The sequence below is a fragment of the Dysidea avara genome, chromosome 8, assembly GCF_963678975.1.
Source record: "Dysidea avara chromosome 8, odDysAvar1.4, whole genome shotgun sequence".
NCBI lineage: Eukaryota > Metazoa > Porifera > Demospongiae > Dictyoceratida > Dysideidae > Dysidea > Dysidea avara.
The window spans coordinates 20941917-20954821 of NC_089279.1; the positions used below are offsets into that span (position 1 = coordinate 20941917).

General features: G+C 36.8%; 1 protein-coding gene across 2 annotated transcripts in view; it reads right to left on the reverse strand.

The window, feature by feature from the left end:
* LOC136265014 (protein FAN-like) overlaps positions 1-11243 on the reverse strand; it is a 51169-nt gene extending 39926 nt beyond the window's left edge. For both annotated transcript variants that reach the window (XM_066059772.1, XM_066059771.1), the window contains exons 1-8: positions 11080-11243; positions 10536-10631; positions 9485-9619; positions 9253-9337; positions 7973-8041; positions 6047-6091; positions 4043-4095; positions 226-266 (exon numbers count right to left, since the gene is read on the reverse strand). In XM_066059772.1, coding sequence (XP_065915844.1) covers positions 226-266; positions 4043-4095; positions 6047-6091; positions 7973-8041; positions 9253-9337; positions 9485-9619; positions 10536-10631; positions 11080-11153 — 598 coding nt within the window. In that variant the 5' untranslated portion in view covers positions 11154-11243. The remainder of the gene's footprint in view (positions 1-225; positions 267-4042; positions 4096-6046; positions 6092-7972; positions 8042-9252; positions 9338-9484; positions 9620-10535; positions 10632-11079) is intronic.
* Between the last annotated feature and the right edge of the window lie 1662 nt (positions 11244-12905).

Consider the following 12905-nt stretch of genomic DNA (forward strand, 5'->3'; position numbering starts at 1 on the left):
AAACGTTTCTAATCAAGGCACTGACATGCTGAATTAATAGCAAGTCAATTACAACTATAGTTCAACAATTGCTGTATACTTCAACTAAAAAGTACCACCATACCGTTTGATACTGTATGCGCATACCACATACCAAAGTACATGTAGTTGAAAAAAAACACTACACATTACTAACATTATGCAGTGCTCCTTTTACTAATATCACTAACAAATAATGTAACAAACCTGTGATTTCAACAAGTATTTTTTCATGTAAATCTTCCAACCTATAAACAGATATTATATGCTACAGATATACACCTGTACAGCAAATTGGAGCAGAATCAATACTGAAGAATTATGAAAGTGAATACCTCTAAAGTACTGATAGTGTGACGGATTACAGTAACTATTCAACCTACGTAAGCATTATTGTCCTTGCAAATAATACAATAAGTTGTTACAATTCCTAACAACCCATTAAAACACTGCAGCATTAATTTGTTGTGCGTTGTTCAAACAGCACATGTAAATTGCACCAGTGCAAATTTTGTCTGCTAAAATTTAGCTGGAATATCAAAAGGAAATTTCTAGGATACAGAGTAGTATTGTAACTCTAAAGTACTGCTGTAACACACTACTGTTGTAGGTATAGTTATAGTGTTTTTAAATTTTTAAATTTATTTACTAGGACTGGGTCACATACAACTAAGTACATGTACCAATCAGACAACCTAACAAACAATGTAGTATGTAGCTAGCACACTGACGTCTGTGGTCAGAAGAACATTACAAACAGTAACTGCTCCCAGTGGTACAATATACAGTAAATACCAGTCATATAATTGCGTTACACGTACATAGATTAACATTAGGGCTGAGCGATACTGCCATTTTAGTATCATGATCAATACTAAAGCCACTATTCACGATACTGAATACATGTAGTTCACGATACTTACAAATAAGTCAATCATAGCTGGTGCCACATAGTGTATTGCTCAGCATTCCTGCAGGAAGTCCGTATAGGTGATAGCAAACTAGCCACTGTCATCCTTGTTTACAGTAACAGTTATTGTAACACATGCTTTGGTTGTTATGATATTAACACCTCTCTGCAGGGGAAACCAGATGGGTGGACTTTATCATTTACAAGGATTCTTAGCCAAGTACTGCATAACAAAGGGATTTTTAATGACAGTAATGTACAGGCATGGTATCACGATAGTTATAACAAAATATCGTGATATTGATACTTTCAAAATATCACGATATATCACTAAAACGGTAGTATCGCTCAGCCCTAATTAACTTTCTAAGCTAGGTAACTGTAGATGTGACTGCTACAACAGAATCAAGGGTTTGAAACTGACCTATATTAGGGTAAATGACTGCTCTATTAGAGTAGGACTTGTGCTTAGGAATGCGTTATTACACTGCAACTCGCGTTAACAAATATACATGTATTAAGAGATCACGCATAGCAAAGAATTCAATCACAACAATTATGCTTTAGGGATTTCAACCAGTTACTTTCTATGGGTAGTTGATATTTAGGCTGTGGAGGTGATATTGCTACTTGCTGAGGGAAGGCGTTTACAGCGCTCCCAATAACAGTCAGACAATGGACAATTTCTGGACAAATTAGCCAATGTCTGACCATAATTGTATTTGGCAGGACATAATGTCCTATCAAAGGAGCCCAAAAAGCCCAGGTTTTGCATATTTGGTTACTTTACTACTAATTGTCTCTTGGTTGCTAGGAGATTAAACATTCAAGCCACCCAAGAGAGTGACCACTAATGTACCAACACCAACCTCTCTGCTGTACAGAAACCTCACAAAATCACTTGTAACAGTGTCTCAGCACATAAAAAGAATGTCTATCCTCAGCACAACAAAGGGAATGCCTGCAGCCAGAGTGCCTTACATCAGAGAATGCTTACTACAGGCAGTATTATAGGTCACTTGTGTCCTTACAAGGCATAAAATTGTCCGGACAAGTTTGGATTTGTCAGGACGTTTTGTCCTGGCACTTAAGAATTCTTATCGGGAGCACTGCGTTTATTACACACAAATGTTAAATGGAAAATCATCCCTGGTTTATTCACCCTGACACAAATAGAACTCACGCAACTTTTGTTTCATGACTTTCGTCCCAGTATTTACTCACATTGTGCGGCCACAATGCATTTAATTGGCAATACTGCAATTTGATTGGACGCACCAGTTTTCGGTAACGGTGGCACAAGTCCTTGATTCTAGACAGACCAGACCCTATTTTTTGGTGCGTTTATAAGCACCTAAATAGGATAGGCGGCGCCAGACTAGTTAGTGCACTGTACTATGCCTTGTAGTTTCCCAAACAATTATTTATTTATGACATAATATTTTTACCACATTTCTTTTCTTTAGTACGTTGTATAATTATTAAAAAGCAAAGTTTATAATACCACACATTACAATATATGATTTGTCCAAAGTACATCAATCTTGCAAAGTACAATGTAATTGGTATTAGCAAGAGTTCATAATATATATACTGAGGAGAGTATCCTACTCTCATATACCCCTGTAGAAGGGCGTATCGTGAAGTTATGACGTAACGACAAGATGTTGTGGTTTGTGACGTACGAGCAGCCGTAAAAGTGCAATAATCATTAGCACCACTTCACACTCGCGACGCTCAGGATAGCCGTATTCGCGAATGGCCAAGTAAGAAACGCCTACGAAGCGGTATTAAGTTCTAGAGATGGACCGATACCACTTTTTACCGATATTTCCGATACCAGTATTTGTACTGAAATTATTTGCCGATACCGATACCGATACTATACATTGAAGCCTAGACAAGTTTATTATAGAAATTTCATTGTTGTGATACATAGCTAACTATTAAAATATCACAGTAATTGATTGATCTCAGTTCAATCAAGTTTAAAATATTCATTGTATAACAGCTAAACATGATAAAACATCACTGTGGATTACTAATTTCTTGACTTGAGGTAGTTTTCTTGTAAGCTTATTGATAAGGCAATTAATTGCGTGGGCGGCCGATAATTGTACAATGTTTGTTACAGCTTTTCAACCAAACCTTTTCATGAAAAAGCAAGCCAAGTAGTCATAAACTCATTTGTTGAGGAACAACTGCATTACCATTTAATTACAAAGGATTCACGTGCTCTAATATATTAGAATGCACATGGAGCAGTTGCAGCAATATTTGGAAAAGGGTAACAAAGGCTTTGTTTCGCTACTTTGTTAGCTCAACTTAGTTACTGATTAGCTCAAAAAAGTTATTAGCTACTGGAAACTTAGCTAGAGATGGTTTAATAAAAGTGGTGAGTGTCTACTGTGGTATCTGTACCTTGTATTACCGATACCGATCCGATACCGATACCACTGGTATCGGCATCGATACCGATACTGGTATCGGTCCACCTCTAGTATTAACCCATGAAGGAATGATTGTAGTTCGGTGAGAAATGCTTAGAGCTGGAGTTAATTTGGTTGCTGGCGACATTGTTAGGCACGCGTTCAATCGATACCATGTTCAACTAATGACATCATTAATTATACAAAGAAAAACGGGCGAACCCAGAAGTGTTACATCATAACTTCACGATACGCCCTTCTACAGGGGTATATGAGAGTAGGATACTCTCCTCAGTATACATATTATGAACTCTTGGTATTAGTGGCCATAACTATGTCAGATGTAATATAGAATTCCAATCATTTATCACTCTTACTGCAAAATTATATTTCTTCACATTTGTTTTAACATGGACCTTCAGTCCATCTGATCTTGTACAGGAGGTATTGCATTGAAATACTCTTATGAATAAACTTTATAGGAATTACATATTTTGATATTGCTCACTTATCAGTGCCAACATAAACAGCACATCATAATAATTATCATATGTAATAGACAATGTAAGTAACTACTTTATTTTGTAACAGTACTATTACTATTAGAGCATCCTGATCTTCTCATGTCAAAAAAAACTTATTGACTAAGTGGTGTACAAACACATACTACCCAATACACACATACCAACTAGTATTGAAGGAAACAGATGCATGTTGAGCTTGAACAATGTGCTGCATCTATAACAAAAATACACATACAACTCAGTGACTTAAAGGGACAATATTCCAAGCCATACAATTGCTAATTTTACATGTTCATGATGTGTTTCATTTTATTGCAGGGGGTGTATTCATTTACCGGACTGGACAACTGGACTCAAACTTTTTCGTTTTCTTGCTTTCTATAGCCACAGAAATATTTTAGAAATCACACATTCACCACAAGACATAAAACTTGGACAAAAGACATTATTCACGAACAAATGAACGAAAAAAACTACACTAAAACCTCAGTGTAGTTCGTTAATTTACCTACTGCTAGCATTGATACAAGCACTGTGAAGGTAATGGTATATTTTTAATGTGTGGGCAAAACAAATTACAGAACCTGCTCTAAAAACAAGCAGGGGATAACCAACTGTGTTGTGGAAGTAATACAACTATTTGTACTTGTTTGTATATACTGCAGAACAACAACTGTTCCTGGGTGTGTGGTCCACGATAGAGTGATGTTTTTCAAAAATGCGCTGCCAAAAACCAGACTAATAGATTACTGGCTGGCTTACCTGTTTTGCTACAACAACTTGTAGTGTTCCACCTGCCTCAAACTACACTGTAGTGACATAAAAACATAAATATGAGGGATTTGTGTTCACTTTAAACCTTTCATGCTGCTAGACTCAGTAGACTGTTTTTATGGCCTTCTCAAAAAAGTATCGATAGGCATTCAAAAATTTGAATGACTGCCTGTGACTATACTGTAACCTTAACACTGCTAAAACCTTCTTTTGTAAAATAGCACACATGGTAACAGTAATTATAGTAACAATATGGTAACAGAACTGTTTTACTTGAAAACTTATCTCACCTACAGTTCACATCTTTATTTGGTAGCTGAAAAGATTCGCTCTATAATGATTTGTCCTATGGGAATTGCAAAAGGCTGCTTCAGCCAGGGTCGCAGCTGGTACAAACTAGTAAAGCTGTCACGAGCATTCAGGCTTTCTACTTGACTTAAATATCAATGATTCCCACCAAGTCATTGTAGCAGGTTGTAAGAAAGTGGGAACTGTTGTTCACTACCCAACCACAATCTCTGTGTAATTCCATGTTATAAATGCTTGTCACATTGGTGCAGCTTCAGTACTTGTATGGCTTGCTACAACACCTTTTAAAAGTACAAGGCTAATTCATAGGCCTATGGTACCAAGGGAAGTCTTTGGGCCTGGAATATAGCTGGCCAACAGTATATAACCTTTACTTGTAAGGGAATGCAGAAGTTACTGTAGATGCTTGTACATACGTAGTTGAATTCAAACAGACTATCCTCCAGTGTGACTACACAGTACACCCTGTATGTATACCAGGAACATGTTTATGGGCTCCTGAATATACTTACAAAAATTAATTTCTACAGTGGGCTCACCTACTGTAAGTATGCATGACACAGAATATGTTTGATCATAACACAAAGAGGTATAACACATAATGTACAGTACATTGTACCAGGGGTGGCGGAGAAGGGAGGGAAAAAAGGAGGGCTGTAGCTGTGAAAAAATTATGGGGGGGGGGGGGGGGGGGGGGGGCTTAGTCCCCCTAAAATTATCTATAGCTGTGATGGAGAGCCTAGCCGAATACACCCCCTGTAGTATCAATATTTTGAGATACTCTAATAGAGCAGTCAAGATCAAGATACTCTAATAGAGCAGTTACAGTAGTCTTAGAGGAGCAGTGTAGCTAGTTACGTATGTAGTTATAATTGAGGAGATACAGTTGGTGGAGGGCAACTATTGCCAGCAGATTTTTTTTTTTTGGTCTTTGACTCACAGCTAGGCCATAGCATCACCAAGCTAGACCCCACTGTCACCCCAGTCCCCCTTAAAAAAAAAAGGTGTCACCTCCACCCTTGCATTGTACCCTGTAGTACTGTACAGTATGAACATGCAGTTGTCACGATTTACATGCTTACCAACTGACTCCTTTCTGCTCCATCAAGAGTTGATGCTCTATAGAGCTGAGGACAACATACACAAAACATAAATTTAGTATCTATTGATGAGTGGCAAAATTAGTCTACATATATGTAATTTTGAATTCCAAAAGACCTGGATCAGGGTTCTGCCCACACTGGTCGGCAGTGGTTCAAAGAGACTAGTACCTCTAAAATCCGACCAGTACCTCCTTAATCCGACCAGTACATAAAGCTCTAATAATAATACAAATGCAATATGCTCTAATACAACACCCAGCATATTAGACATACATTATTCAGCTTATCATATCCTGGGCAGAACCCTGCCTGCCGTACATGAAATTTAATTGGAACATTTAATTATTACTAGATGTACAGCCCCTTATGAAAATTTTGTGTGCAACTTGTATGCAGTTTGCAACTATACGCATGCAGTGCTCTTAAGATGGTTGCAAAACAATAGCACAACTTTGCATATTCTCTGCATGCATACAGTTCAATAACAAAAAAACTAATGAATTCTTTTGCTATCATATTGCACATAAGCAATTTGCTTTCATACAGAATAGGATAGCATATTCATGCTATCCTTTTGCTTGTATAATGTACGTGTGTGTTTGTTCTCATACAGGGTGTACAATAGCAATGCATTGTGCTCTTGCATACTGTATACTTGCAGTTTACTTTCATAATTATTAGGGGATTGGTTTGCTCACAAATTACATACATGCAGTCCTCTCTCTTTCTGCTATATGGAGTATACTGTATGAAATAGCTAATCAGATGAAAACAAACAAATGTTAAAAAATTGCACCCAAACTGTTTGCTACTATTGACAACCTGTACAAGAAAACAAGAAGTAGTTTTTATTAGTGGGATGTAGTGTTCACCAAGAAAACTTGTTGTAGCAGTACATGACATTACAAGTATAGCTGAGGTTGGCATCTTGAGTTGCTGAGAGTCTTCTTGAAAGTTGTGCATCACAGATGGAGAAACATTTCTAAACATGAATAAAATTCTACTGCTACTGTCCATTATGGCTTCTTTGTTCTCTGTAACAAAGTGATTTTTAACCTTTGATTTAAAGACTATAGAAATGTACAATTGAAAGCAGAGGAGAGTATTTGGACCTGTATCAATTTCTACATTGCTTTTGGATAAAGCTCAACTAAAGATCATCTTTGTGAAAAAATTAGGCCAAACAGACAGTTTGTGGCTTGTAACTGACTTGTAGTTTTGCATTTCTTGTAGATGTGAACTACAAATTTAAAAGAAAATTAATACAAATATGAAATAAATAGCCAGCATTTGCAAGCTGCATGCATGCAGTCGCTCAGCTGCTAAACTGCTCACAAGTTGTACACATGCAATGGCACACATGCAAGTGTTTACATGCAACAACTATGGAAATTCACGTGTGCAATCGGGTTAAATACTAACATGCACACACATGCATTTGATTACATGCATTTGCATGCAAATATGTATGTGTTTGCATGTGCATGTGTGCAAATTTTCATAAGGGGCTGTATTGTCTATTAGAGTAATTTAGAGGAGGGAGGTCTTATAGTATGTCATGATTACTATAATGAATGATTACACAATCAAGCATATATAGATGATGCATGATTAACTTCATATTGATATCTGTGATAACATAAAAACACTCATTAGAAAACTGAACTGGTTTTTAAACCATGGAAAATTCACTGTAATATTCAATGATGACATGTGACAATTAGTTTTAAAAGCTAATGTTTACATAATAGTGAGTCAGTCATATATAAAATATATTCAAGTATAAAAATCACACTGGGAAATGACTAGTGCCAATACATATGTTATACACACTGTGTAATTGATCATATGAAGCAATACATGAGTATGTAAAAATTGTGCATGTAATATTAAACAGATAACTACCTGCAAAATCTTTGAAAGAGCTACCTCAACTTCACCATAAGTTAATGAAAACAAAAACCTTTTCTTTTTCTATTACAAAGTACAGGGTAAAACTTTAACAGAAGCATGTTGTACGTATACCTCCACTTAACAATACACATACTGTACACAACTACTGTACACATGCACAGATTTTAGTCATATGAACACCTTGATGATCAAAATGTAAAATGACTGTTCAATTAGAGTATATTGTATTTGTTGTGTGTTCCATTAGGGCAAGTGTATGTTCTATTAGAGTATTTGAAACTTGATGCCATGACCCATAATACAGGGCTCATAACATGAATGGCCCACGTATTTTTTTGCACCAAAAAACAAAAACACCTTGGAAAAAACATCCTTCAACCCTTTAAAGGCTATTGCAAGGAGTTTAGGTCCACTATAAGTCTGTTTACGTTCACCTGATACCACAAAAGTTATTGGTGCCACGCCTGAACAATCATAGCGAAGAAGTTCAGAGACAAACTGGCTGGAAACCTAACACTCACTTAATCTAATAGTGATTAGGAAATAAGAAAACTATCAAGGTAAACTCAAGAAACAACAAAGTAGAGTTAGTGAGATATGGCCACTCAAAGTCCCTACCCGTAACAAGGATTGTCTGCAGTGACGTCACCATTGTGAATCCCCACTTGTACTATATTATCTATGGTCAGTCAGTCAGTCAGTCAGTCCAGTCAGTCAGTCAGTCAGTCAGTCCAGTCAGTCAGTCAGTCAGACATACAGACAGATGGAGTATGATCAAACACTATAAGGATCACTCAACCCAATATCAATTAAATGCCTTACTGAAAGATCATACATGTATGCAAAAGGATAAATGTTTTAGCTTTTATACTGTACAAAGGAACACCATATGGTGCACACATCAAATAGTTAAATACATATATATAGTGCGCGTACATCCCTTAATCACTTCCTATCAGTATGTGACCGTCTCAGCTAAAACCCTGCCTAGTATACTTTTCTTACAAATCCAAACTTAGTAGATCAATGCAAACAAAAGTTATGGCTGTGAATGTAGTTTATTATCTGCCATACAAATCAATTTCTTTATTCTTCCTACTATCTAGCAAATAAGTAGAAATTTTGGTAACCCATTCTTTGGACAGTGTATAATGCTAAGGAAATCGTCCAAATTAGGTGGGATTTTGCTGAGACGGTCACATATGCGCACGCCATACATGCAGTTAACAGTGATAGCATATTGATAATTTGCATAACTCTTAACAGCATACTTTCACAAAGTTGAATGGTGCAATAAATCCACCCTCAAAGATTTCAGCAAACTGAGAAACTAGCAATTGAAAACAATTATCTGATCTGTGAAAACATAAACCATATAGCTTGTATACACAACAACCATACAACAGAACTATCAAATGTATATTGATCAGTGCATGAAATTATTCCACGTATGATCCCTACTATTTAGTAATACTGCACTACACTGTAAAAGTAACAACTTACTTTAAGAGGCTAGGATCACTCCATTCCTTAATTGCATCACAATGCTTGTAGCAGATCTTCAAAACTGGCTCCGAGATGTCCAATGGCTCAAACAACACTGAATGAGAACACACCTTCAATCTACCACGTTGTTTCCTAAAACATTACACATACTTACATGTAGTGTAAATGATCACAACTTACAAAATAATATACTGTAAACAGGATCATATGAGATGGGAAATATGGTACCACTCAAACGTAACATCATCTCATGAGAGTGCAAGTGATTAAGACTTGCCAATCAAAGGGCGTGGCATCCATTTCGCTCGCGAGTATTCACCCCAAATGAAACAAATACTCAAAATCAAAACGGGTGTCACGCCTTTTAATTAGCAAGTTTTTTAATTGTTCGCACTCTTGCAAGACGACGTTGCGTTTGAGCATACATGCATGGATGCACCAATAAAAGTGTGTCCTACTGTAGTTTCAATTCAGAATTAAAATAGTTACGTCATGCTTCATAAATGGTCCACTATATATTGGTTGAAGTTCCACTTGTGGGATGAAAAGGTTTTCCACTAATGATAATTACATATGCATGCCATCCATGTGTAAAGCACTAGCCTAGCTGTATGTGTGAATATATACTCATAACAGAAGCAATGCCTTATATTATAAAGGAGTTGTGTCATTTCCTACATGTAGCTACCCATAATAGATTGATCACTATTATAACCAATCTGAAACTGTTATCATATTTTACTATTGTTCATTGTTCATGATTTGAATGCTAATAAATTTAATGACCATGCATGCATTGTGACTTATGCATCAATCGTGATATGCATTTTTCTTCTTTTTCGGCAAGTTGGAAAAAGAAAAGAGATTATAAACATTCTTACACATGGATTCCAAACAGCATCAAATATCTTCTCTACCCACGCATAGTTCCACCATGTATAAACTTTGGAACAAATATTCATAGCATTACCATTTTGTAGCAAGCAGACTAATAATACATACAAACATTAATACAGATACAGTACAATCATTTACACAATGTACACACTTCTCTTCAATTCCTTCTGGAGTCACAAGGGGATAAAATACCACCGTGAAATCCTCAAAGTAAACTTCACCAAACTCCAATAGCAAAAGTGAAAATCTGCCATTGATGATGAATAGAAATATTAATAAACGAAAACACAATGGTCAGATTGCACAAAAGGTATGTAATTCATGTGTATACAAAAATGTTTTTCAATCCAGATGACATAATAAAAAGGGCAGTACAGGTCTTGTCTTTTCACAAGTATTTAGAGACATTTCTCCCATAGATGATACCTGTAAAATTGAGTTGTGAAAATGGGCTTATATTTATCAGTTGCATGATGTCAGTTATAACAAAATTTGGACATTTTCCAAGTTGTTTGTGTTGTGGTAAAAGTGCAACTTGCTAGTAACTTGTAAACTACAGGGTACAGGCCTTGACAGTCATTTTAAGTGCTGTAAAAACTATCAATATAGTTCTAAAAGACCATGTGTAGCTCTCATTGTACTCTGACGTGAAATTTTTGCACTTATTTACGAACTCATGAAACTGAACAACAAACCTTTCTTGTGACCCTGAATACCCAGAGTATCCGAAATTTCCGTGAGTGTAGTTCACAAAGGAATGTACAGCCATTGTATAAGTTGTACAGGAGTACAACCCTCGACTCCTTGCACTAGATGGCTGCGCGAATATATTAATAACAATCGTGTGTACTAAATGGAATCTGCTCCCACGTGCCAATTAGCGCAGACCCTACTACACACTATTAACTTTACCGGCTCCCATGGGAGGCAAACCGTTAAAATACTTATGGCTCGACTTATGGGTGTAATATCGTCCTGTTATGAGTGAAATCGCAAAGCATATCGTACACCAATTATCGGCATGAGGTACGTATTATCATAGATATAAAAGCGTTTAGTATATCTATGGTATTATCGGCATTCTGTACTTCAGTGATTGACCTATCAGCCTATCGGCTCGCATATCGGCAGATTTTGCCGGGGATTTTTTCGCTGCTTTGGTGAAAATTTTGTGGAATCCGCTTCACAGAAGTTTTAGGAAGATGAGGCCAGCCGTTCAAGAGGTATTCAGGTTAGACGCAAAAGCATACTGGTTTATGAATGCAAAAATATAATTTTTTTAGAAATGATAGGCAACCCCTTTTTTAGAAAAAAAGGTGGCCAAATTACCAGCCAATTAAAGTTACAAAGAATTAATTTAGGATGTAGCATAGAACACAGTTGAATGATTATGTTGCAAGTTAATAATTGTAGTTAGTTCAGTTACCAGTTAATTTCATGGAGTCTCTTCTACAGCTGAGCTGTTTGTGTATGGGTTACCGATACTTGTAGTTTCTTGGACACGCCTTTTTTTACAGCAAAGGTGCACGTTTTTGGGGGATAATAACTAAACTACAATAGTCTCATTCCTTCACAGTCTTACAAGCCAGTTGGATTTGTGCATGCGTAGATGCAGAAAACTTGTCTTTCCAGTTTTTGCTGGAACTGCATTCTCGTTTCATAATTTCCAATCAAATACACAATGCTTTAAAGTTGTAGCTTTAAAATCAAATTTCATTTCTTGTGAGAAATAAGTTAAAAATAAGTTTCACACAGACACACATGCGTACCAGGATCCATACACGTATAGTTTACATAAGGTGAGCAATATTTCAATTCAAACCCACTGGAAAGGCCCACTGCTTATTTGACTGGTTTAGACAAGTGGTACAGGTAATGTGGTGGGTGGTCTGTCACTTTTTTGTTAAGTTAAAACTTTTGTTTACTATTGTTGTATGCAATTCTTCTCTCCTCAGTACAGAAGCACTTGTCATGGACTGACTAAGTTACTGCCTAAGTTATTTAGTCAGTCCATGACATCTCAGAAATGTAGGGTAGCAGTGATAGTATAATGTAGTAGCCGGTTGTCAGACTTAACCACGGTAGGATCACTTTGTCTTTGACGGATACAGACTGTACAATCAAGCCAGCCAAGAACAACACTATGACGCCATCTTATTCATTATAAGCTCGTGCATGACATTACATCATACATTCTAAATATACCCTACTTAACTAATAATAACCTATACACTGTACTACGCTAAGTTACTTAATCAGTCCATGACATCTTCGGGGGGGGCGCCAGGTTCCTTGATCCAGGTCCTGACCTTATCTCTACCATGTTCTGCAGCTCTTCGTTTGAGACGCCCAGCCTCTCTGGTTGCACTGTTACTTGGATCACTGTTAGCCGTACTCTGGGTGGATACATCCTTAACACAAGTACTGTCATATTTCCAGTGGTATCAGCCTGACGATGGAGCAGTTGGTTTTACCTTGAGCAGTTCTTATGTTGGCAGCTCGTACCAGTCCATCATTCCCC